Here is a 21,234-nt window from a genome sequence, read left to right as displayed (position 1 = left end):
CACTTGCTTTTCTCGCTTTTACTTTCAGGGTAGGGCTGGGCCTCTCAGTGCAATAAATAACCTTGCTTTATTTTTAAATGCAAACAAAGAAGGAAATGATAGCGGAATATAAAAATGGAGTACTGCTTATGGGTACAGTAAAGGGTTGGAAATTGTTTAATTTTTATCTTTATTACCGGTATATTCATCTTTGTTATCTACACATTTAACTAATTATTGTTGTTTATGTACACGTTGTATCAATATGTTGAGTATGTACATATTCTAGGATGTGTCTTTATTAAATTTGTTTTAGATTATTGGCTTATATGTGATATAGGTTTATATGTGAGTATGTACGGTGGGGGGTAAATTGTTCTTTTTGTTAACTAAGGCAGATGCTATGAGTTTTGTGTTTTTTGTTGTTGTTTTTTTGAAAGTAGATTATCTCAAGCAGCCGAGCCCTACCCTGATGTTTCTGTTTAGTGCCATTCTCGTCTCTTTCCATTCCATCCCATATGAAACGCATAGCACATTTAGGAGCTTATAGGCAGCAGTAGCTATTCACCCGTAGCGCCCAACCTTCGTGCTAACTTGCCACTCATCTCTTAGTTCGATCTCTTGTGCTGTCTTTGCAGTCCTTTGCCCCACGTAAAAGCTAAAAACAAATTCCGATTGTCGTCATCCTGAGTCGAGAAACATCCCGGAGCGACGTCCCAAAGAACCTTCCTGAACGGTGGACCTTTTTAAAAGCAGACTCTTTCCTTTTCGTGGTCTTATCCGTGCATCGAGTTGGACGATTTGGGGTGGACCCTAACCAGTATTACTCACCACAGCCCTGACTGTCTCCTTGTTTTTGCTCCTTGATGTTCTTCAGCAAAACAAATGCAATCCAGGAAGTTTGTATCGTTTGTAATTGTCTAAAGAAGGGAAACGCCCTTGCCGGCAGAGACTCCAGGTGGCAGCGGTTTCATGCTAGCATCCGTCAAACACTATTAGCCGCCGGCTGAATTTTGAAAGGAAATATTTTTGTAGGGATGAAAAAGGAAATCAGACAAGCATAGTAACTCTTTCCTTCACTACTCATGCTAGCCAGGAAACAAACTTTCGTAGTACCTTATGCAGTAGCACTTGCCGTTTTTGTAGTGATCTGCTCATGTCCTGCACGGGTTGATTAGCGCTAGTCCATTTAGCTCGTCAGCATGCTAACAGGTGATATATGTGCTATCTTAACCATTGATTTAAGTTTTTTTGTGTGCAAAATTCCCGCACATGAATATTGTCGAGGTCGCCAACTACCTGCAGCTTTGTTGTTTTTTTTGTTTTGTTTTTAATCGACGGCCATCCAGGAGTCTAGAATATTTTAGGGCAGGGGTGTCAAACATATATGCAGCAGGCCAGATCAGGCCCGCCTCCAGATTGAATCTGGTTCATGCTTAGAGAAGCACAAGAGAGATAAAAGAGCCAAACTACAAGCTGCAGTTTTAAATATGTTCACTTGATATTGCCAAAGCCGGGCGCCACACCCAAAACAACTGTATCTGTATGTCTTTCTCGATTACGCTCTTCTTCTTTTTCTTTTTCTCTCTCTCTCTTTCTCCCTCTTTCTTTCTCTCTCTATCACTCATTTGCTTTTTCCATTTTTCTGCTCCTTTTCCTCTTTCTCATTCTTGTTCATTCTTTCTCTCTCTCTATCTTTCTCTCCTTCTTTTTCATCTTTTTTCTGTTTACCTGTTTCTCTCTCTCTGTCCTCTCTCTTTCTCTCCCTCTTTTTTTAAATCTCTTTCTGTCTCTGTAGTTTTTGTCTTTCTCTTTCAGTCTCTCTCGTCTATTTTGTGTCTTTCTCTCTCTTGCTCTCTCTCATATGTACCGTAAATTCCGGACTATAGAGCGCACCTGATTATAAGCCGCACCCACCAATTTTTTAGGTGATCTGCTACTTTTGTCCTTACACAAGCCGCACCCATGAATAAGCCGCATGCGCCCGCATTAAAACTTGTGATACAATCACAAGTTTAACCCAGACCGGGCCGTAAGCTCCACGATTGTAACTGCATCGATAGTACACAATTCCAGAGTCACAGTAGGCATAATAAATGGAAAATGATACCCGTAATTAACGTATGATGCAGACTTGTAAAGTCAGAGTCCCGTTGAAAGTAATCCAAGGAAACAAAATGTATATTTCCAAAGTTAAGGGTGGGCAAAATATATATCCACTATTGTCCGCTGCGACAAAAGACAGATCTATCAGTAACTCAGCTTTACCCCAATTCCTATCAGCCCGCGTGTGCTCTGCCCCTTCTTTTTGATTCGTCCGTAGAACACATAACAGAATAAATCTCTAAAATAAATACATTACAAAAATATACAGTTGCAAATACATATTATACATGGTTACACATACTTACGAAGAAAGACGGTACACCGAGAGAGTTTTCAAAGCTTTAATAATAATAATATAACTTTCATCCCAAACCGTGCCTGTGAAAGGTACCAACACGCTAGTAGGATCACGCTCGCAATGTATCAAACGTGCCTGTTAGAAAAGATCATCCCGTATTTGTGAAATTCACGGAAAATCGTCCTCAACTTCCTCCTAACTATCGCCATCAGGGGCGTTTTCCGCATTATTGGAACGTACCTTAACTTTACAGACAATATATGCTTAAACTTAGAGCTTGCAGTCTGTCTTGGCGCCTATCTTCTACTGGTCTTAATCTTACCTTTTATACTCTAGCGCCGCTGGTGGCCGTTAGAAAAATTCCATAAATTAGCCGCTTCACTGAATAAGCCGCAGGGCTGAACATTTGGGAAAAAAGTAGCGGCTTATAGTCCGGAATTTACGGTATTTCTCTGGCTCCCTGTGAGAGTGCTTTTCCTACCATGTGCCCCCCAAGTTCAAATGAGTTTGACACCCCTGTTCCAGGGGGTCCAAGTTTTATCATGGTTATCAATTTGCTTGCTAATATTTCATGACCAAGAAGTACAAGAGGGCATTTATACCGTGCATGTTTCTTTTGTTTGTTTGTTTTTGTATTGTTGGCCTTAATTGTTTTGCAAACAAATTTATCTGAAATGATAACGTTATACTAATCTGTAACCACACGGCAAATCGAGGACATACTGGTGGTGGTCCTAATGGCTTCAAGACTCCAGATTTTTACATTAGCAACCTCCTCCTAGTGGTACAGAAAGAGTGATTTTTTTTTTTTAATCTGAAAATAGACTACAAAAAGCATTTATTTATTTTTTATTACATTTATAAACAATACAATTATCTGCAACAACAAAATCAACGAATCATTGGTTGGGTGGGTACAAGGATTCCTAGAAAAATACATTTAAGAAATAGACTACAATAAAAGGGACAACATTTTTAAATATAGTAAAATAAAGAAATTAATTCTCAAAAACAATTTTGGTTTTTATACCAGAAATTAAAGTTTAAATAAAAGGTAAATGGACTAGAAAAACATGTACTTTTTAGAAACCATTAAGACAAAAATGAAACTCTGCTGTGAGACACCAACAGTGTAACTTTTCAACATTAAAAGTACAATGTGTATTATTTAGCGTTAAAAAAACGTAATGAATTAAAAAAAACATTAATTTAATTAATTAACAAAATTACATGATCATATAAACGTGCATTTTCAAAAATACTCGCAGGTCGAGGAATTTGCATTTATTTTTACATTTAACGATGATAATAATAATAATACTGTCTGCCATCTTGCTACTACGGGTACCGAAAAACTTCAAAAAGGTTGAGCAAAAAAATAAGAATAAAAATTGTACTGTTGGGTCACTTTCAGGCTCTGTAGTTTGTATTCTTCCTTGTGCTTTTGAGCACTACTCAATACCGCAGCATCTAGTGGTCAAACATTACAGACTGTCCCTTTTAGTGTAGTATAATGTGAACGATTTTACTTGTTCTTGCATTTAGAACTCAAAGTTAAGTTATCTGGTCCAGTTCCCTGTCAGATTCGACCATCAGCAACTTCGGTCGTATTATATTTGTTTTAAATGTAATCGAAGGTACTTTTAAGATCTTTCGTGTACACTGTGACGTGCTGCCTGCACTCTACTGCCATTATATGTGCGTTTTCATCCCTGAACAATTTTGGACTTTTCAATCAAGCTTTTGCAATTTTTGTTTTTTCGAGTCTTACTTGCCGGCAGACGCGTGAAACCCAAGTCAGGTTCGTTTTCGATAACAAAAATATTTTGATGAAATTGCTGCGAAAAAAATTATTTAGTTTTCTATCGGAAAATCCATGCTGGGTTTCAAATAAAATTTTAGAGTTTATATTTTGTATGTGAGGCGAACAACATTCATAAGCAGACAAAAAAGCTTTGTACATTCAATTGACTCCTTTTTAATGTTTTTTAGTGCACAGGATTCGTTTACTTTCTGTCTTATTTGGTACTGCAGTATATTAATTTATTGTTGCTGTTGATGCATTTTGTTTGTTTGTGACCGTTCTTAGTGACTGTAATGACACCGTCGCACCTCATTTCAATAAATGACTTTGTGAAAAACTCATTTTGGTGATTTTCTTTTCCATCGTAAATTACAAAACGATGCTAGTAATCATTTATTTACCCCCAAATTTGACATTGTGGAGCAGGGGTCTCAAATTCATGGGCCGCGTGGCAATATTTTGAGGCTCCTGCCTTAATGTTCAAGGTATAAGGTTTGTATAAATGCTATATCAGTGCTAATTAGTTAGACAGGGATCAAAATTAGGAACAATTAACTTGCAAATAAAGATAGAAAAGGAGAGAGAGACAGACAGCGAGTGGAAGACTGAGAAGGACAGAGACGGTCACACAAAAGAAGAGAGACCGAGGGAGAGCGATATACAGAGGGAGAGAGACAGACGGGGGGAGAAAGATTGACAGGGGGAGGGAGATAGACTGAGACGGTCACACTCAGGGAGAGAGACAGACTGGGAGAGGGGGGTACAGACAGGGAGAGGGAGAGAAGGTAAAAAAAGACAGAAACTTACATGGAAAGTGAGAGGGAGAAATAAATAGATAGATAGATAGATACTTTGTTCATCCCCGAAAGGGAAATTCACATTTCCAGCAGCATCCCTGAGCTGAGAACAATCGAGAACAATCGAAAATAACCCGGGAGCTGCTGGAGTGGCTGCCATTCGTGACGGCGCCGGAAGAAAATAGACGGGGAGAGAATGAGAGAGAGGGACAGGCAAAGAAAGAGAGCAGGAGAGACCAAACGGGTGAGAAAGAGAGGGGGAGAGAAAGAGATTGGGAGAGAGGGAAAACAGACATAGAAAGAGACAGACACAGGGAGAGACTGAGAAAAGGGGGGAGGAAAAGACAGACATACATGGAGAGCGACAGACAAGGTGAGATGGAGAGAGACTGACAGAGAGAGAGGGTGAGCGATGGAGACAGGCATAGAGAGAGCGGGAGAAACGGACAGAAAAAGTGACACATTGAGAGACAGACTGACCGAGACAGGGAGAGAGAGGAATATACGGAGTGACGCAGAGGGAGAGACAGGCAGGCAAAGAAAGAGAGTGGGAGAGACACTGGGAAAGAAAAACTGAAAGGGAGATAAGGACACAGTAAGAAAGAGAGGAAGGGATGGACAAAGAAGTGAGAGACAGACGGGGAAAGGGAGAGAGATGGAGAAAGATGGACATGGGAGAGGGAGATGGAAAGAATGACAGAAAAAGCGTAAGAAGGGCATTAAAACAGACATAAGGACGGAACGAGAGATAAGGGGGAGGGGACTATACAGAGTGGGTAAGACAGTGAGAGAGAGGGAGAAGGAGCGAGACAAACATGGGGGAGAATAACTGAGAGGGTGAGACAGAAAGAGAGGGAGGAAAAGAGAGAGACAGAGAGACCTGCATATGGACTTTTTTTTTTTTTCTACTCAGACTGTATCTGGTTTCTTAGTTCCCTCAATTTACCTAGAACCTAAGACTGGCAGTTTGAGACCCCACTTTTAAATACCATGAAAAATGAACTGAGTTGAAATGACTGGAGGAGCTTCTATTAAAGAGGTTTATTATGGGGGAAGGGGCGATCACAGTCGAGGCATGTCATGTTTATCCATCTTCACCCCTTGTGTCTCTTGGGGCCACCTTTTTTTAATCACAAGTTTGTGTCTGTGAACATCGTGTGCTCCTTCCTCACCGTGCTGAAGCCTTTAACGCTGTCTACAAAGTCTTCGTCGTCCATAAACTTGACACAAGAAAATGGGTTCTTGTTAATCTGACCACGCCCACCAGTTATGACCCTCCCTTTTTTGCTGCTTTTGCTTACCATCCCGCTATCGTGCCCCCACGCCTCCGCCAAAGACTTCCTGTCAATCATCTGGCTGATGCTTCGCCTCAAGGAAGTCCCGCCTCCCTGCCGGGATTCCTCGCTTTTGGCCTCAAGCGCCTCCTGGTGGCCAAACATAATGGGGCACAGGTGTCAAACATGTGGCCTGTGGGCCAGATCAGGCAAGCCAGGGTTTTTAATTTTGCTCGTGAGCCAACACCCAGAGACGCACAAGAGAAAAATCAGCTGTTTGAAACATGTCTAATTGATGTCGACAAAACCAGGCGCGACTCGCAAAGCTACTGGAGCTATATTACTTTCTCTTTCACTCTTTTTACTCTCTTTTTCTTTATTCATCTCTTTCTCTTTATCTGTCTTTCTCCCTTTTCTTCTCTCTTTATTTCTCTTATCATTCTCTCTTTTGCTCCCTATCTCTGTCTCTCTATTCCTCTTTTTCCATTTTATTTCTCTCTTTTTATTTGTTTTTTCTCATCACAGTCTTTCTTTGTCTTGCTGTCTCTTTTTCTTTGTCTTTTTCTCTCTCTCTCTTTTTCTGTCTCTGATTCTCTATCTCTCGTTTTCTCTTGTTTTATCTCATGTTCTCGTACTCCATCTCTCTCTAATTCTCTCCCTCTTCTTCATTTCTGTCTCTCTCTTTCTCTCTTATCTCTCTTGTTTTATGTCCTGTTCTCGCTTGTTCTCTTTCTTACGCTCTCTTTTTTGTTCTCTTTTGTGCTCTCCCTCTCTTTTTCTCTCTCTTGTTCTATCTGTTGTTCTGTCTTGTTCTCTCTCTATTGTTCTATCTCATGTGTCTAGCGTGTTCTCTCTTTCTTGTTCTCTCTCCTCTTTCTCTCTCCTCTCTCTCTTGTTCTCGCTCTCGTTCTCTATCGCTCATGTTTTCTCATATGTTCTCTTTCTCTCTTGTTCTTTCGTTCTCTTTCTTACTGTGTCTTCCTCTGTTTAATCTGCTAGACCGGCCCCAGTGAGAGTTTTTTTTCTACCTACCATGTTGCCCCAAACGAATTTGACACCCTTGCAATAAGGCATTGTTACTGTGGAAGAGGGCCTTTACCTCCATTTTGATGGTGAAGGACTTTAGCGTTACGCTGCTGACCACACCCGCCGTGTCAAACTGAAATCAAACGAGGGTTTAAAAATAAGATATTTCTCATAATTTTGGTGGAACGTCTTACCAGAACAGAGTTGCTAGCTGGATAAACTGCCATTGGGCTTCGCGTCTGCATGGCCAGGGGAGGTCTCTCTCTGGTCACGGGGGCTTTCTTCAGCACCTGTACCGTTCGCTATTATGGCGGCTGCTTAATGGAGTTTCGCTTTAAAAGAGTCACCTGACCTTGTGTAGGGCTACGCCCAGTGCCACGGCCAGTAGCAGCAGGGCGACGCCACCTATTACCGCCATGAACCACAACTCCTGGAAAACCGGGCGTTTGTCGGCCTGGCCCGTCTCAACTCGCTCGCCTCCCATTGGTCCCTCTGAGGGGGCGGGGCTGACTAAATAAAAAACACCGATGGTCTTTCGGCCTTACATCCCAAATGTCAACATATTACATCCAGATACACTTCAATAGACCCCCAGGTTATGGCGTATGTACCTTACCGTGCTTTCTTATTACGATGTGGAATACAATTTTTTTTTCTGCCCCTCGTTATGCCATTTTCCCCTCTATATTACACCATAATACGATATGAAATAAAAGTCTTTTTTAATCCCCTTACGGCGGCAGTTTCCATAGCATACCAAATCATTTCACGATGTTTGTTTATTGCCTCTTGTCACCGTGTTCTGCCAATGATAAGACATTATGATGTGGAATAAGATGTTTTTTTCTGCCCCTTGTTAAGGCATTTTCTCCGCTATAAGGCATCATATTACGATGTGCAATACGAGTTTTTTTTTCCTCTCCTTGTTACTTTATTTTCCCTACAATACCACATCATATAACAATTTGCAATAATGGCCTTTTTCTTATTATACGACGATCATTTTATGGAATGAATTATTTTTTCTGCCCTATGCTGAGGCATTTTTCCCACTATACGACATCATATTACGATGTGGAAGTCGTTTTTTTTCTGACTCTTGTTACATTTTCCCTACTATATGACAATATGATGTGGAATAAGATGTTTTGTTGCCCCTAGTTACAGCATTTCCCCCACTATAACTCATCGAATTATGATGTGGAATGGTGTTTATTATCCCCTTGTTACAGCATTTTTCTTACTATATGACATTATGATGTGGAATAAGATGTGTTTTGCCCCTAGTTACAGTTTTTCCCCCACTATACCTCATCTTATTATGATGTGGAATGATGTTTTTTAAGCTGAAATAAAGGAAGAGGCTCAAAAAAACGTATTTACTTACCTGGCAGGGGAGATACCATGATCATGGAGCTCCTGTGGTTCTGAATTTGTATACCTCGCACTGATTTTTGCAATTCGGAGATGGAATAAGAGCTTGCTCTGTCCACTCCACGCATCGGCCCGGTATTGCAGTACCTCCGGGAACGGTGCTTTCGCAATGATCGCAGCAAGGCTTCAAAGCTAGGACCTTAGTTTGGCCTTTTGGCTGAGAGTAAGAGTCCTGGCTCCTAGGCTATGCAGCGTATTATGAACTGACCGATAACGGATAATGGATAATGAATAACGAAGATAGAACAATAACCCTCAAAAACCCCAAACCCCATGTGGAATAAGGTGTTTTTTTGCCCCTCGTTACGGCATTCTCCCCACTATACAACTTAACAAATAATCGTTTTGTGTTTCCATACAAAATTCCATCTTTGCATTTTTTGGGTGAATTACACGCCTTATTCGTCTCTACTATACATGTCTGCTATTGGTCAACATCATATAAGATTCTTATGCTATCGGTTTGCGACAAACGCCATGAAGATGCGGATCTGCAAATAGGTGAATACCCTCCCATACTGCCTTTCTCTTTCTTTGTTTAGTTCAGGATTTAAAGACTTGGTAACCTTCTTATGTCAAGTCATCTTTATTTGTATAGCCCTTAATCACAAGAAGTTTCAAAGGGCTGCACAGACCACAACCTATTACTGACTACACATTATTAATACACCATCCCCTGATCTAAAACTTACATGCGGGCAAGGAAACACACAAAAACCTCAGCATGAGGAAAATGAAAAAACCTTGAGGAGGGACCGCACATGAGGAAATCACTCTTCCAGAATGAGTAGGCTTATGCAATACTGTATTATTGTACAGTATTGGCAACAGGTCCCTAAAATTCCATGATGCTAAAGGGAAAAGCAATACATGATAACAAAGGAAACAAAGCCTGCAATTATAAAAAAAATATGAAGAAGTCACTTGAATCATTGAGGTGTAACCAATCGACAATTGCTTCTATTAAAAATAAGCACGAGATTAAATCATCAGTCTTCTTGGAGCATGAAAATTATTGCGAGTTGAAGTTGTTGTTTTTTTTTAAATTTAGATATGCCGTCTCCTCCCCACTCTGCATCCACCCATTAACTCCACTATACCAGCTCAAGTCATGTCCCACCAAAAATAAATACAAGGTTATTTTTCCCTTATATTACCATGTTATTTAACCAAGTACTACTTGGCACATACTATTTTTTTTATCCATTTTTTTGTTTGTTTTTAACCATGGTACAAAGAGTTCAGAACTCACCAAAGTACCATAGGTTTTAATCCTTCAGAACAAATTAATGTCAGCATTCCGAGGGTCTACTGTATTCTTAATAAAAGGTCATCATACGCTCTTGGGATGTGTATTTTTGGTGCCTTCCATAATTTATGAACCCCCCCACTCCCCCTCCCCCACCTAACAACCTGAGATCAACTCACCGGATTTAGGGTCCGTCTTGGATCTCTGTCAGACCTCCCGCGAGTCCGAAGACCACCTTGGCCGACTGGACCTCACCTGTTGCCTCATCAAAATGTTCAAACGCACAAAATAAGCATTTGGTTCTATTTTTTTTTAAAGGTTGTGGTTAGAAATAAAATAATCGTCTTCATGTGTTCCTGCTGCACGACATCCCATCAGGCTTTGCTTCGTGTCTCCATAGCAACCGACAGGTGTCAACTTACCTGAAGGCGTCCTGTCACCCACCCTGCACTTGACATTAGCTCAAGGATGAAGATACCCAAGTGTGTGTAAGCAAAAACACAGTTATCTATTTTAATATATGTATTTAAGTACTTTGATCCTAAACAATAGAAGTGTTTGGAATCAAAATGTTAAGTTATAGGAGCCCAAGTGTGGCAAAATGGATGAAATAAAAATGACAATCTGAAATGAAAATATGTGTGAGTGTATAACACTATTGCGTTATATAGGTCATTAGTAATTTAAGGTGACATTGTTGCACTAGAGAAGCACTTCTGCAACTAATTGAGCTATGGCTCCCTCTTGCGGTCACATTTGTCAACAGTTCCAATAAAGAAAAGCTCGCTGGTAGGCCTCATTGGGTTTAAAAGTTTTACCGTGGGGCAAAACATGGAAACATATTCCGTTTTTTCCACCATTATCGATAAATAGACATGATGACATGTAAATGTTATATTCATATTTGTTTTAAATTTGGTTTTATTTAATTAATATTGAAACTATCACAGTTAAAGAAATATAACAATCCAGGCCCCTGTTTTAAGCACTAAATTTAATATCAATTTGTGTATTATTACTGTAGTTCTTTTTTTTCTCAGTATTTTTGTAGTATTTCTACAATAGTAGGTTTGTAGTATTTCTACTGTTGTATTTTTAGTATTTCTCTAGTATTTCTATAGATTGTTCGTAGTAGACCTGTAGTATTTTAATAATGTTGCCGTAGTTGTAATTTTGTAGTATATCTGCTACAAGATTTTTTTTTTAATATTACCATTGCAGCGTCGTCGTAGTATTTCTTTAGTAGTATTATTAAAGTATTTCCACAGTTTTTTTTTTAAAGTATTTGTTCAGTATTTTTATGATTTACTGTAGTATTTTTCAGCATATCTGTCGTAATATTTCTGTGGTAGTTATTTTGTAGCATTGTATAACAGTTGTTGTATTTTTGTAATTTTTCCGTAGACGTATTTTGAGAGAGACTGACACAGTCCGAAGGGACGACGTGGGACCCTCTTCCCATGAGCTCACCACCTGTAGGAGGGGCCAAAGGGGTCGGGTGCGCAAAGAGCTGGGTAGCGGCCAAGGGAGGGGTCCTTGGCGCGACGATCCCCGGCTACAGAAACTGTTTTTTGGGACATGGAATGTTACCTCCCTGGCAGGGAAGGAGCCCAAGTTGGTGTGTGAGGTTGAGAAGTTCCGACTAGATATAGTCGGACTCTCCTCCACACACGGCTTGGGCTCTGGTACCAGTCCTCTCGAGAGGGGTTGGACTCTCTTCCACTCTGGAGTTGCCCGTGGTGAGAGGCGCAGAGGCGGTGTGGCCATATTAGTTGCTCCACAGCTCAGCGCCTGTACGTCTGGGTTCACCCCAGTAGACAAGAAGGTAGCCTCCCTCCGCCTTCGGGTGGGGGCACGGGTCCTGACTGTTGTTCGTGCTTATGCACCAAATGGCAGTTCAGAGTACCCACCCTTCTTGGAGTCCTTAGGCTTAGAGGGTGTGCTTGAGAGCGCGCCCCCTGGGGACTCCCTCGTACTGCTGGAAGACTTCAACGCTCACGTGGGCAATAACAGTGAGACCTGGAGGGGCGTAATTGGGAAGAACAGCCCCTGAACCCGAGTGGTGTTTCGTTATTGGACTTCTGTGCCCGTCATGGTTTGTCCATAACGAACACCATGTTCAGACATAAGGGTGTCCATATGTGCACTTGGCACCAGGATACCCTAGGCCGTAGTTCGATGATCGTCTTTGTCGTTGTTTCGTCGGACCTGCGGCCGCATGTTCTGGACACTCGTGTGAAAAGAGGGGCAGAGCTGTCAACTGATCACCACCTGGTGGTGAGTTGGCTCCGATGGTGGGGGAAGATGCCGGTCCGACCCGGCAGACCCAAGCGTGTTGTGAGGGTCTGTTGGGAACGGCTGGCAGAATCTCCTGTCAGAAGAAGTTTCAATTCAAACCTCCGGCAGAACTTTTCCCATGACCCGAGGGAGGCGGGGGACATTGTGTCCGAGTGGACCATGTTCCGCGCCTCCATTGTCGAAGCGGCTCATCTGAGCTGTGGCCGTAAAGTAGTCGTGCCTGCCGCGGCCGCAACCCTCAGACCCGTTGGTGGTCACCGGCGGTGAGGGATGCTGTCAAGCTGAATAAAGAGTCTTATCGGGCCTTCCTGGCCTTTGGGACTCTTGGAGCAGCTGGCAGATATCGGCTGGCCAAGCAGAATGCGGCTTTGGCGGTTGCTGAGGCAAAAACTCGGGCATGGGAGGAGTTTGTCGAGGCCATGGAAGCCAACTTCTGAACGGCTTCGAGGAAATTCTGGTCCACCATCCGGCGACTTAGGGGGGAAGCGCTGTGCCATTGACACTGTGTATAGTGCCGGTGGGGCGCTGCTGACTTCGATCCGGAACGTTGTGAATCGGTGGGCGGAATACTTCGAAGACCTCCTCAATCCCACCGACACGTCTTCCTCTGAGGAAGCAGAGTCTGAGGACTCTGAGTTGGGCTCTCGCATCTCTGGGGTTGAAGTCACCGAGGTGGTAGAAAAGCTCCTCGGTGGCAGGGCCCCGGGGGTCGATGAGATCCGCCCGGAGTTCATTAAGGCTCTAGATTTTGTGGGCGTGTCATGGTTGACACGCCTCTGCAACATCGTGTGGACATCGGGGACAGTGCCTCTGGACTATCAGGCTGGGGTGGTGGTTCCCCTCTTTAAGAAGGGGGATTGGAGAGTGTGTTCCAACTACAGGGGAATCACACTTCTCAGCCTCCCTGGTAAGGTCTATTCAGGGGTACTGGTGAGGAGGTTCCGCCAGGAGGTCGAATCTCGGATTCAGCAGGCACAGTGTGGTTTTCGTCCTGGCCATGGAACACTGGACCAGCTCTACACCCTCTGCAAGGTCCTTGAGGGTGCATGGGAGTTTGCCTGGTCTACATGTGTTTTGTGGACTTGGAGAAGGCATTCGACCGTGTTCATCGGGAGGCCCTGTGGGGGGTACTTCGGGAGTATGGGGTACCGCACAGTCTTATGTGCGGTCCCTGTATGCCCGGTGCCAGAGTCTGGTCCGCATTGCCGGCAGTAAGTCGGATTCGTTCCTGGTGAGGGTTGGATTCCGCCAGGGCTGCCCTTTGTCACCGATTCTGTTCATAACTTTCATTGACATTGGTGGGGATGGAGTCCGGTTTGGGGTCCTCAGCATTGCGTCACTGCTTTTTGCAGATGACGTAGTGCTGTTGGCTTCCTCAGGCCAAGATTTTCAGCTCTCGCCGGATCGATTCGCAGCCGAGTGTGAAGCGGCCGGGATGAGGATCAGCACCTTTAAGTCCGAGACCATGGTACTCAGTCGGAAAAGGGTGGCATGTTCCCTCCGGGCTGGGGATGAGATCTTGCCCCAAGTGGAGGAGTTCAAGTATCTTGGGGTCTTGTTCACCAGTGAGGGTAGGATGGAACGGGTGATCGACAGACGGGTCGGTGCAGCGTCTGCCGTCATTCGGACCCCGTACGGGTCCGTCGTAGTGAAGAGGGAGCTGAGCCGAAAGGCAAAGCTCTCGATCTACCTGTCGATCTACGTTCCTACCCTCACCTATGGTCATGAACTTTGGGTTATGACCGAAATAACACGATCCCGGATACAAGTGGCCGAAATGAATTTCCTCCGCAGGGTGTCTGGGTTTTCCCTTAGAGATGAGGTGAGAAGCTCAGTCATCCGGGAGGGACTCTGTGTAGAGCCACTGCTCCTCCGCATTGAGAGGAGCCAGTTGAGGTGGCTCCGGCATCTGACAAGGATGCCTCCTGGACGCCTCCCTCGGGAGGTGTTCCGGGCATGTCCCACCGGCAGGAGGCCCCGAGGGCGACCCAGGACACGCTGGAAAGACTATGTCTCCCGGCTGGCCTGGGAACGCCTCGGGGTCCCGTCGGATGAGCTGGAGGAGGTGGCTGGGAATAGGGACGTCTGGGCTTCCCTTTTAAGGCTGCTGCCCCTGCGACCCGACCTCGGATAAGCGGAAGATAATGGATAGATGGATGATATTTTAAAGCATTTTCATGGATTTTTTGTATCATTTCTTTTGTATGTTTGTAATATAATCATTCTGAAACAATCACAATTAAAGAAAAATAATATATCAGGTATCATGTTTTAAGCACTACATTTAATAAAGAGTTGTGTAGTGTTACGGTAGTTCTATTTTTTTAGTATTTTGTAGTGTTTCTGGAGTTGTATTTTTGCAGTATTTCTGTTGTAATACATTTTTGTATTATCGCATTACTGCATTACTCATCTCATGTTTTTGCAATGTGGCAGGAAACCGGAGTTCCCGGAGGAAACCCACGCAAGCACGGGGGGAACATACAAACTCCGCACAGTAAGGCCGGGAGCTGGATTTGAACCCACTCAGGATGTTCCCACGACCTCAGAACTGTGCCGCACACGCGCTAACCACTGCGCCGCCGTGCTGCCTAACAAAGATGTTATATAACGAAATTGTGAATATGCTTGATTGCTGTTAGGATTGTCGAGAAGGGTTGTTCGAACCTCACATTGTTTGTTTGCTGCTATCTGATTTGAGTATATTTACTTAATCATCAAGTAATCCCAACTTCATCGGGTTTATTATTCTGGTATATGTCATGGTTATTTGTATAGCCCTTTAATCACAAGGAGTCTCAAAGGGATGCACAGACTACAGGATACTATTACACTCTCGAACCTGCGGAGTTCTTGGCTCTTGGGATCACTAGTAAATCAGCATGGTGTAAATTTTCCAACCCTATTGTGTATTCTGCATTTGTAGCTATTATTTTACTGTATTGATTTTGTGGGTAGGTCTATGAACGGCCACGAGATGGCAACATACACATTGATTAGGATTATACAGTATATGGCAGGGGTCTCCAACTTTTTTGAAATTGAGGGCTACTTTTCGTTTGCAGGCTAGCTTTAAGGGCTACTACTTTGATACGCTTTCCTAGATAACAACGTATGTTATTACTATGCTGTACGGTGTTGGGAATCAAACTATTAAAAATGTAGCGTTTACCAAATTATTCAAATTAGTTATCTGACTCTATTAACCAAACATAACCTTCGTTCACCCAACAATGCGTGCTCTTTTCTTTTCGGGAAAATATGGGCAAGAGACCGGCATTTCCACTCGGGGGCAGATTTATTTTCTTAAAGTACTTAACTAAGTGAATTCCATCGAATTAGCCGAATTATTGTCGAATCAGTCTTCGTTGAGCCTCCCTCTCGATTGTCCCTCGCGATTGATCTCCTATGTCCTGAAGTTCTTCTGCCCACGTCTTTTCACAAGCCGGCGTGTTGGCCACCCCTATGGGCGGGCCAGGAACTCCCCACGTGGCCTCCACCTAGTCTCCTCGATGTCTGGACCGGTGCGTCACGAAGGCCCCTCTTGCGCCGGGAAGTGCTGATTCTGGAAGTGCTGATTATCAAATCAGGGCCTGGCCTTCTCCGTCATCGTCCTGTTGTCAACAGAACTAAACAAAACATTCGCATTCGAAACGGCGCGACCTGTCATTGACCTTAAGCCTTCTCTGTGAAAAATCTTCATTGCATTCAATAAATGTAACTTGTATAAAAATGTGTAAAATCCCTTATATCAAATAAATAAAATATCAAATCCTTCAGGGTAGCACGGCGGCGCAGTGGTTAGCGCGTGTGCGGCACAGTTCTGAGGTCGTGGGAACCTCCAGCGTGGTTCAAATCCAGCTCCCGGCCTTACTGTGCGGAGTTTGTATGTTCTTCCCGTGGGTTTCCTCCGGGCACTCCGGTTTCCTCCCACATTCCAAAGACATGCATTTTAGGTGAATTGGCCGGTCCAAATTGTCCCTAGGTGTGACTGAGCGAGTGAGTTGTCTGTCCCCTGTGTTTCCTGCGATTGGCTGGCAACCAGTTCAGGGTGTCCCCTGCCCACTGCCCGATGATTGCTGGGATGGGCTCCAGCACCCCCGCGACCCTACTGAGGATAAGCGGTGCAGCTAATGAGATGAGATGAGATAAAATCCTTCATTCCCTCTCAAAAATGGGGCCAGAATCACCCAATCATCAATTTGGCAATCAAGTTTGGGTCTGGTGCTTGTTTATTACATCTAAAATGCAAGAAGACTCCTCAACGAGTGGCCTTGCCGTCATAAACTTGTCCTATCAGTGGCACCGCTGGGGCTGTATTATTTCTGAAAAATATATTCACAGGAAACGTTGGATTTTCCATATTCTTTTTTATATCGGGACTAAGTACAATTGTTCCTCCCATATAGTTTTAACAAGGTGACGAGCAAACCAACATGGGCTTTGGCCAGGTTAAATGTTTTCTAATTTGCATGGCCTTCCCTTTTTGACCAATCTGTCCAATTATCTCCAGTTTCCCTAATTTTGTAGCCTTACCATAGTTTTATCTTTTTAATATTTTTGTTTTAGTTTTTCTGTAGAACTCCTGTAGTAGTATTTTGTATTATGGTATTACTGTACCGGTATTTCTATAGCATTTTGAAGAATTTAGGTAGTAATAGTTTTTATTATTGTATTTCTGCATTATTTTCAAATGCGGGGCACAGCATAAGTACCCATAGTGATGTCTCATCTCATCAGCCGTACCGCTTATCCTCATTAGGGTCGCGGGGGGGCTGGAGCCCATCCCAGCCATCTCCGGGCAGTGGGCAGGGGACACCCTGAATTGGTTGCCAGCCAATTGCAGGGCACACAGGGACAGACAACTCACTCGCTCATTCACACCTATGGACAATTTGGACCGGCCAATTCACCTGAAATGCATGTTTTTGGAATGTGGGAGGAAACCGGAGTGCCCGGAGGAAACCCACGCAAGCACGGGGAGAACATACAAACTCCGCACAGGAAGTCTGGAGCTGGATTTGAACCCACGACAGGTTCCCATGACATGAACTGTGCCGCACAAGCGCTAACCACTGCGCCGCCGTGCTGCCCCCATAGTGATGTCTTCATTTTAATTATTTTATGAACTCTTCTGTATGTAAGCGCTTATATTAGAAATAATACCATCGTAGCAATTTCAATAGGTTATCCATAAATAAAAAGTAAATATAAGTAGCATTAATGAAGTAGTAATACTGTAGTTTTACTTTAATGTTTTAGTTTTCCTGTGCTAGTATTTTTGCAGTATTTTAAAGTATTTATGTAGTAGAACTTTTTATTATCGTAATACTTTAATATTATTTGTGTAGGAACTCTGTGGTCTTTCTTCTTCTAAAGCAAAATAATATATTATGTACATGTGTATAAGCTTTGAATTAGATATTTATCCTTGCAATAATTTTCTTTTATTTTTGTAGCATTCCTAGAAAAGTACTGTTATAAATGGTAAATGGTCTGCATATATATATATATATATACTGGACTGTCTCAGAATATTAGAATATTGTGATAAAGTTCTTTATTTTCTGTAATGCAATTAAAAAAACTAAAATGTCATACATTCTGGATTCATTACACATCAACTGAACTATTTCAAGCCTTTTATTATTTTAATATTGCTGAATTTGGCTTACAGCTTAAGAAAACTCAAAAATCCTATCTCAAAATATTAGAATATCATGAAAAAGTATACAAGTAGGCTATTCAACTAATCACCTGAATCATCTAATTAACTCGAAACACCTTGCGAGGGTTTCCAGAGCCTTAAAAACACTCAGCTTGGTTCAGTTAACTAAATCACTGCTGATCTGACTGCTGTCCAGAGGACCATCATTGATACCCTCCATCAGGAGGGTAAGACACAAAAAGAAATTTCTCAAAGAGCAGGCTGTTCACAGAGTGCAGTTTCAAAGCATATCCACAAAAAGTCTGTTGGAAGGGAAAAATGTGGCCGGAAACGCTGCACAACCAAGAGAGATGACCGCAGCCTTAACAAAATTGTGAAGAAGAGCCGCTTCCAGAATTTGAGGGAGCTTCAAAGACAGTGGGCTGAAGCTGGAGTCCAGGTATCAAAAGCCACAGTTCACAGACGTGTCCGGGAAATGGGCTACAATAGCCGTATTCCCATGGTCAAGCCACTTCTGAACTCAAGACAACGGAAGAAGCGTCTGACTTGGGCTATGGAGAAGAAGCACTGGACAGTTGCAGAGTGGTCCAAAGTCCTCTTTTCAGACGAAAGCAAGTTTTGCATTTCATTTGGAAGTCAAGGCGCCAGAGTCTGGAGAAAGGCTGGAGAGGAGCAAAATCCAAGTTGCTTGAAATCCAGTGTGAAGTTCCCACAGTCAGCAATGGTTTGGGGAGCCATGTCAGCTGCTGGTGTTGGTCCACTGTGTTTCATCAAGTCCAGAGTAAATGCAACTGTGTACCAAGAGATTTTAGAGCACTACATGCTTCCATCTGCTGAAAAGCTCTATGGAGATGAGTATTTCATTTTCCAGCATGATCTGGCACCTGCCCACAGTGCCAAAACCACCAGTAACTGGTGCACTGACCATGGCATCACTGTCCTTGATTGGCCTGCTAATTCCCCTGACCTGAACCCCATCGAGCATTTGTGGGGTATAGTTAAGAAGAAGATGAAAGCACCAGACCTACAAATGCAAATGAGCTGAAGGCCGCTATCGAAGCATCCTGGGCATCAATAACACCTCAGCAATGCCACAGGCTGATTGCCTCCATGCCACGCCGGATTGATGCAGTAATCCGTGCAAAAGGATTCCCAACCAAGTACTGAGTGCATCAATGGACATTTTCTAATGTTTGATTTAGTTTTGCTGTTATAAAATTATTTTTTTACTTGGTCTGAGGAAGTATTCTAATATTTTGAGATAGGATTTTTGAGTTTTTTTCAGCTGTAAGCCAAAATCAGCAATATTCAAATAATAAAATGCTTGAAATAGTTCAGTTGATGTGTAATGAATCCAGAATGTATGACATTTTTGTTTTTTTAATTGCATTACAGAAAATAAAGAACTTTATCACAATATTCTAATTTTCTGAGACAGTCCAGTATATATATATATATATATATATATAGATAGATAGATAGATAGATGGATAGATAGATAGATAGATAGATAGATAGATAGATAGATGGATGGATGGATGGATGGATGGATGGATGGATGGATGGATGGATGGATGGATGGATGGATGGATGGATGGATGGATAGATAGATAGATAGATAGATAGATAGATAGATAGATAGATAGATAGATAGATAGATAGATAGATAGATAGATAGATAGATAGATGGATGGATGGATGGATGGATGGATGGATGGATGGATGGATGGATGGATGGATGGATGGATGGATAGATAGATAGATACTTTATTCATCCCCGCAGGTAAATTCACATTTCCAGCAGCATCCCTGAGCTGAGAACAATACAATAATAATAATGCAAAAAGAAAACAATATACAAATAACCCAATGTGACGTGCAAATGCCCACTGTAGCGTGTTGTATAGATTATCTAAATAGTGCTACACAGAATACATATTGCAATAAAATTCGGTAATATGCAATGTAAGGGGTGTGGTTTAATGTGGGCTTTTAGTCTGCCGGGTAGAGTTAAAGAGCCTCACGGCATGAGGAAGAAAAGATGTCTTCAGTCTGTCCGTAGTACAAGACAGTGACAGCAGTCTGTCGCTGAAACTGCTCTTCTGTCTGGAGATAATGCTGTGTAGTGGATGCGATGGATTGTCCATGATTGACCGCAGCTTTTCCAGTGCCCGTCTCTGAGCTGCTGTTGTCAGGCTGTCCAGCTCTGTGCCCACAACAGAGCTCGCTTTCCTCACCAGTTTATTGAGACGAGAGGCATCCTTCTTCTTGACGCTGCCTCCCCAACACGCTGCCGCATAGAAGAGGGCACTTGCCACAACTGTCTCATAGAATATTTTCAGGAGCTTTTTGCAGATGTTGAAGGAGGCCAGCCTTCTGAGGAAGTAAAGTCGGCTTTGGCCTTTCCTACATAGAGCTTCTGTGTTGGCAGTCCAGTCCAGTTTGTTGTCCAGCTGCACACCCAGGTATTTGTAGGTCTGGACAAATTCTACACATTCTCCTTCGATGGTTACAGGAACCGGGAGAGTTCTAGTTCTCCTGAAGTCCACCTCCAGTGCTTTACAATGTCAAAGATATTTTCCTGTTACCTATTTTTCTTAAAAATCCCCCTGATGCTTCTGCATCTGGCAAGAAATGTCAACGTTTCATGGAGAGCATATTCAAAATACAATTTTCCAGCAAAAATGAACATAATGGCTTCATTTAGTAAAAGATTAATTCTTATAAACATTTCTCCTTCTGATTTTGTCTCCTAAAATAACATTTAAATTATTCCAAACAGTCCATATTGACTTTGATAGATAGATAGATTCTCTATTCATCCCCGAAAGGGAAATTCACACTTCCAGCAGTATCCCTGTGTTACAGATAAAATCATAATAATTATACCAACTTCCTTTATGTGTTTATAAGTGGGTGAGGTTACAATCAAAATGTATCAATCTTCCTCAGATATGTAAACACTTTGTCAATTAAACAGGACCCTAATGTGACTTAAGGCAGACATGTGTTGCTGAATTGTTGTTTTTTCTCCGCCTCGTTGACGGCCTTGACTCAGTCCATGTGACGTTCAGTCGTAATCCACTGCTTGAATGTGTCCATGTGATTTATCCGTATCAGTGCTTCACTGACCTTCATTGTCTTTGTTTTTTCCATCGCAAATGGCTGTAATCAGTTCACTGCTCACTGCTCGAAGACAGCCGGGCTGTACTCCAGCATCCCCACGACCCTGCTGTTGATAAGCGGCGCAGACAATGGATGAGTGAATGTCTTTGTTAGTTTTTTAGTTTCTCAGCTGTGT

The 21,234-nt window shown here is 42.7% G+C and overlaps 2 protein-coding genes and 1 pseudogene across 5 annotated transcripts in view; 2 read left to right on the top strand and 1 right to left on the bottom strand.

Moving 5' to 3' along the window:
• The window catches only part of fez2b (fasciculation and elongation protein zeta 2b), a 31,026-nt gene extending 20,582 nt beyond the window's left edge, over positions 1–10,444 (top strand). For 2 of the 4 annotated variants that reach the window (XM_088324584.1, XM_088324585.1), the window contains one exon: positions 618–1,398. In XM_088324584.1, coding sequence (XP_088180710.1) covers positions 618–634 — 17 coding nt within the window. In that variant the 3' untranslated portion in view covers positions 635–1,398. Of the gene's footprint in view, positions 1–617; positions 1,399–10,367 lie in introns of those variants that run through there. The other 2 variants (XM_088324586.1, XM_088324583.1) reach the window with 2 other exon arrangements.
• Positions 6,011–7,794, bottom strand: LOC148346540 (usherin). The gene is made up of 5 exons (XM_088324587.1): positions 7,637–7,794; positions 7,479–7,574; positions 7,358–7,417; positions 6,286–6,408; positions 6,011–6,204 (listed from the first exon to the last, which is right to left on the bottom strand). Exons 1-5 carry the CDS (start codon positions 7,766–7,768, stop codon positions 6,115–6,117), a joined length of 501 nt encoding a protein of 166 aa, XP_088180713.1. The 5' UTR covers positions 7,769–7,794; the 3' UTR covers positions 6,011–6,114.
• Positions 8,731–8,820, top strand: LOC148346539 (U2 spliceosomal RNA; annotated as a pseudogene).
• Positions 10,445–21,234: the final 10,790 nt, after the last annotated feature.

Source organism: Urocampus carinirostris, chromosome 20 (genome assembly GCF_059441175.1).
Source record: "Urocampus carinirostris isolate Australia breed hairy pipefish chromosome 20, RoL_Ucar_1.0, whole genome shotgun sequence".
NCBI lineage: Eukaryota > Metazoa > Chordata > Actinopteri > Syngnathiformes > Syngnathidae > Urocampus > Urocampus carinirostris.
Note: the sequence above shows the minus strand (reverse complement) of the source record. Positions and strands in the feature narration are given on the sequence as shown.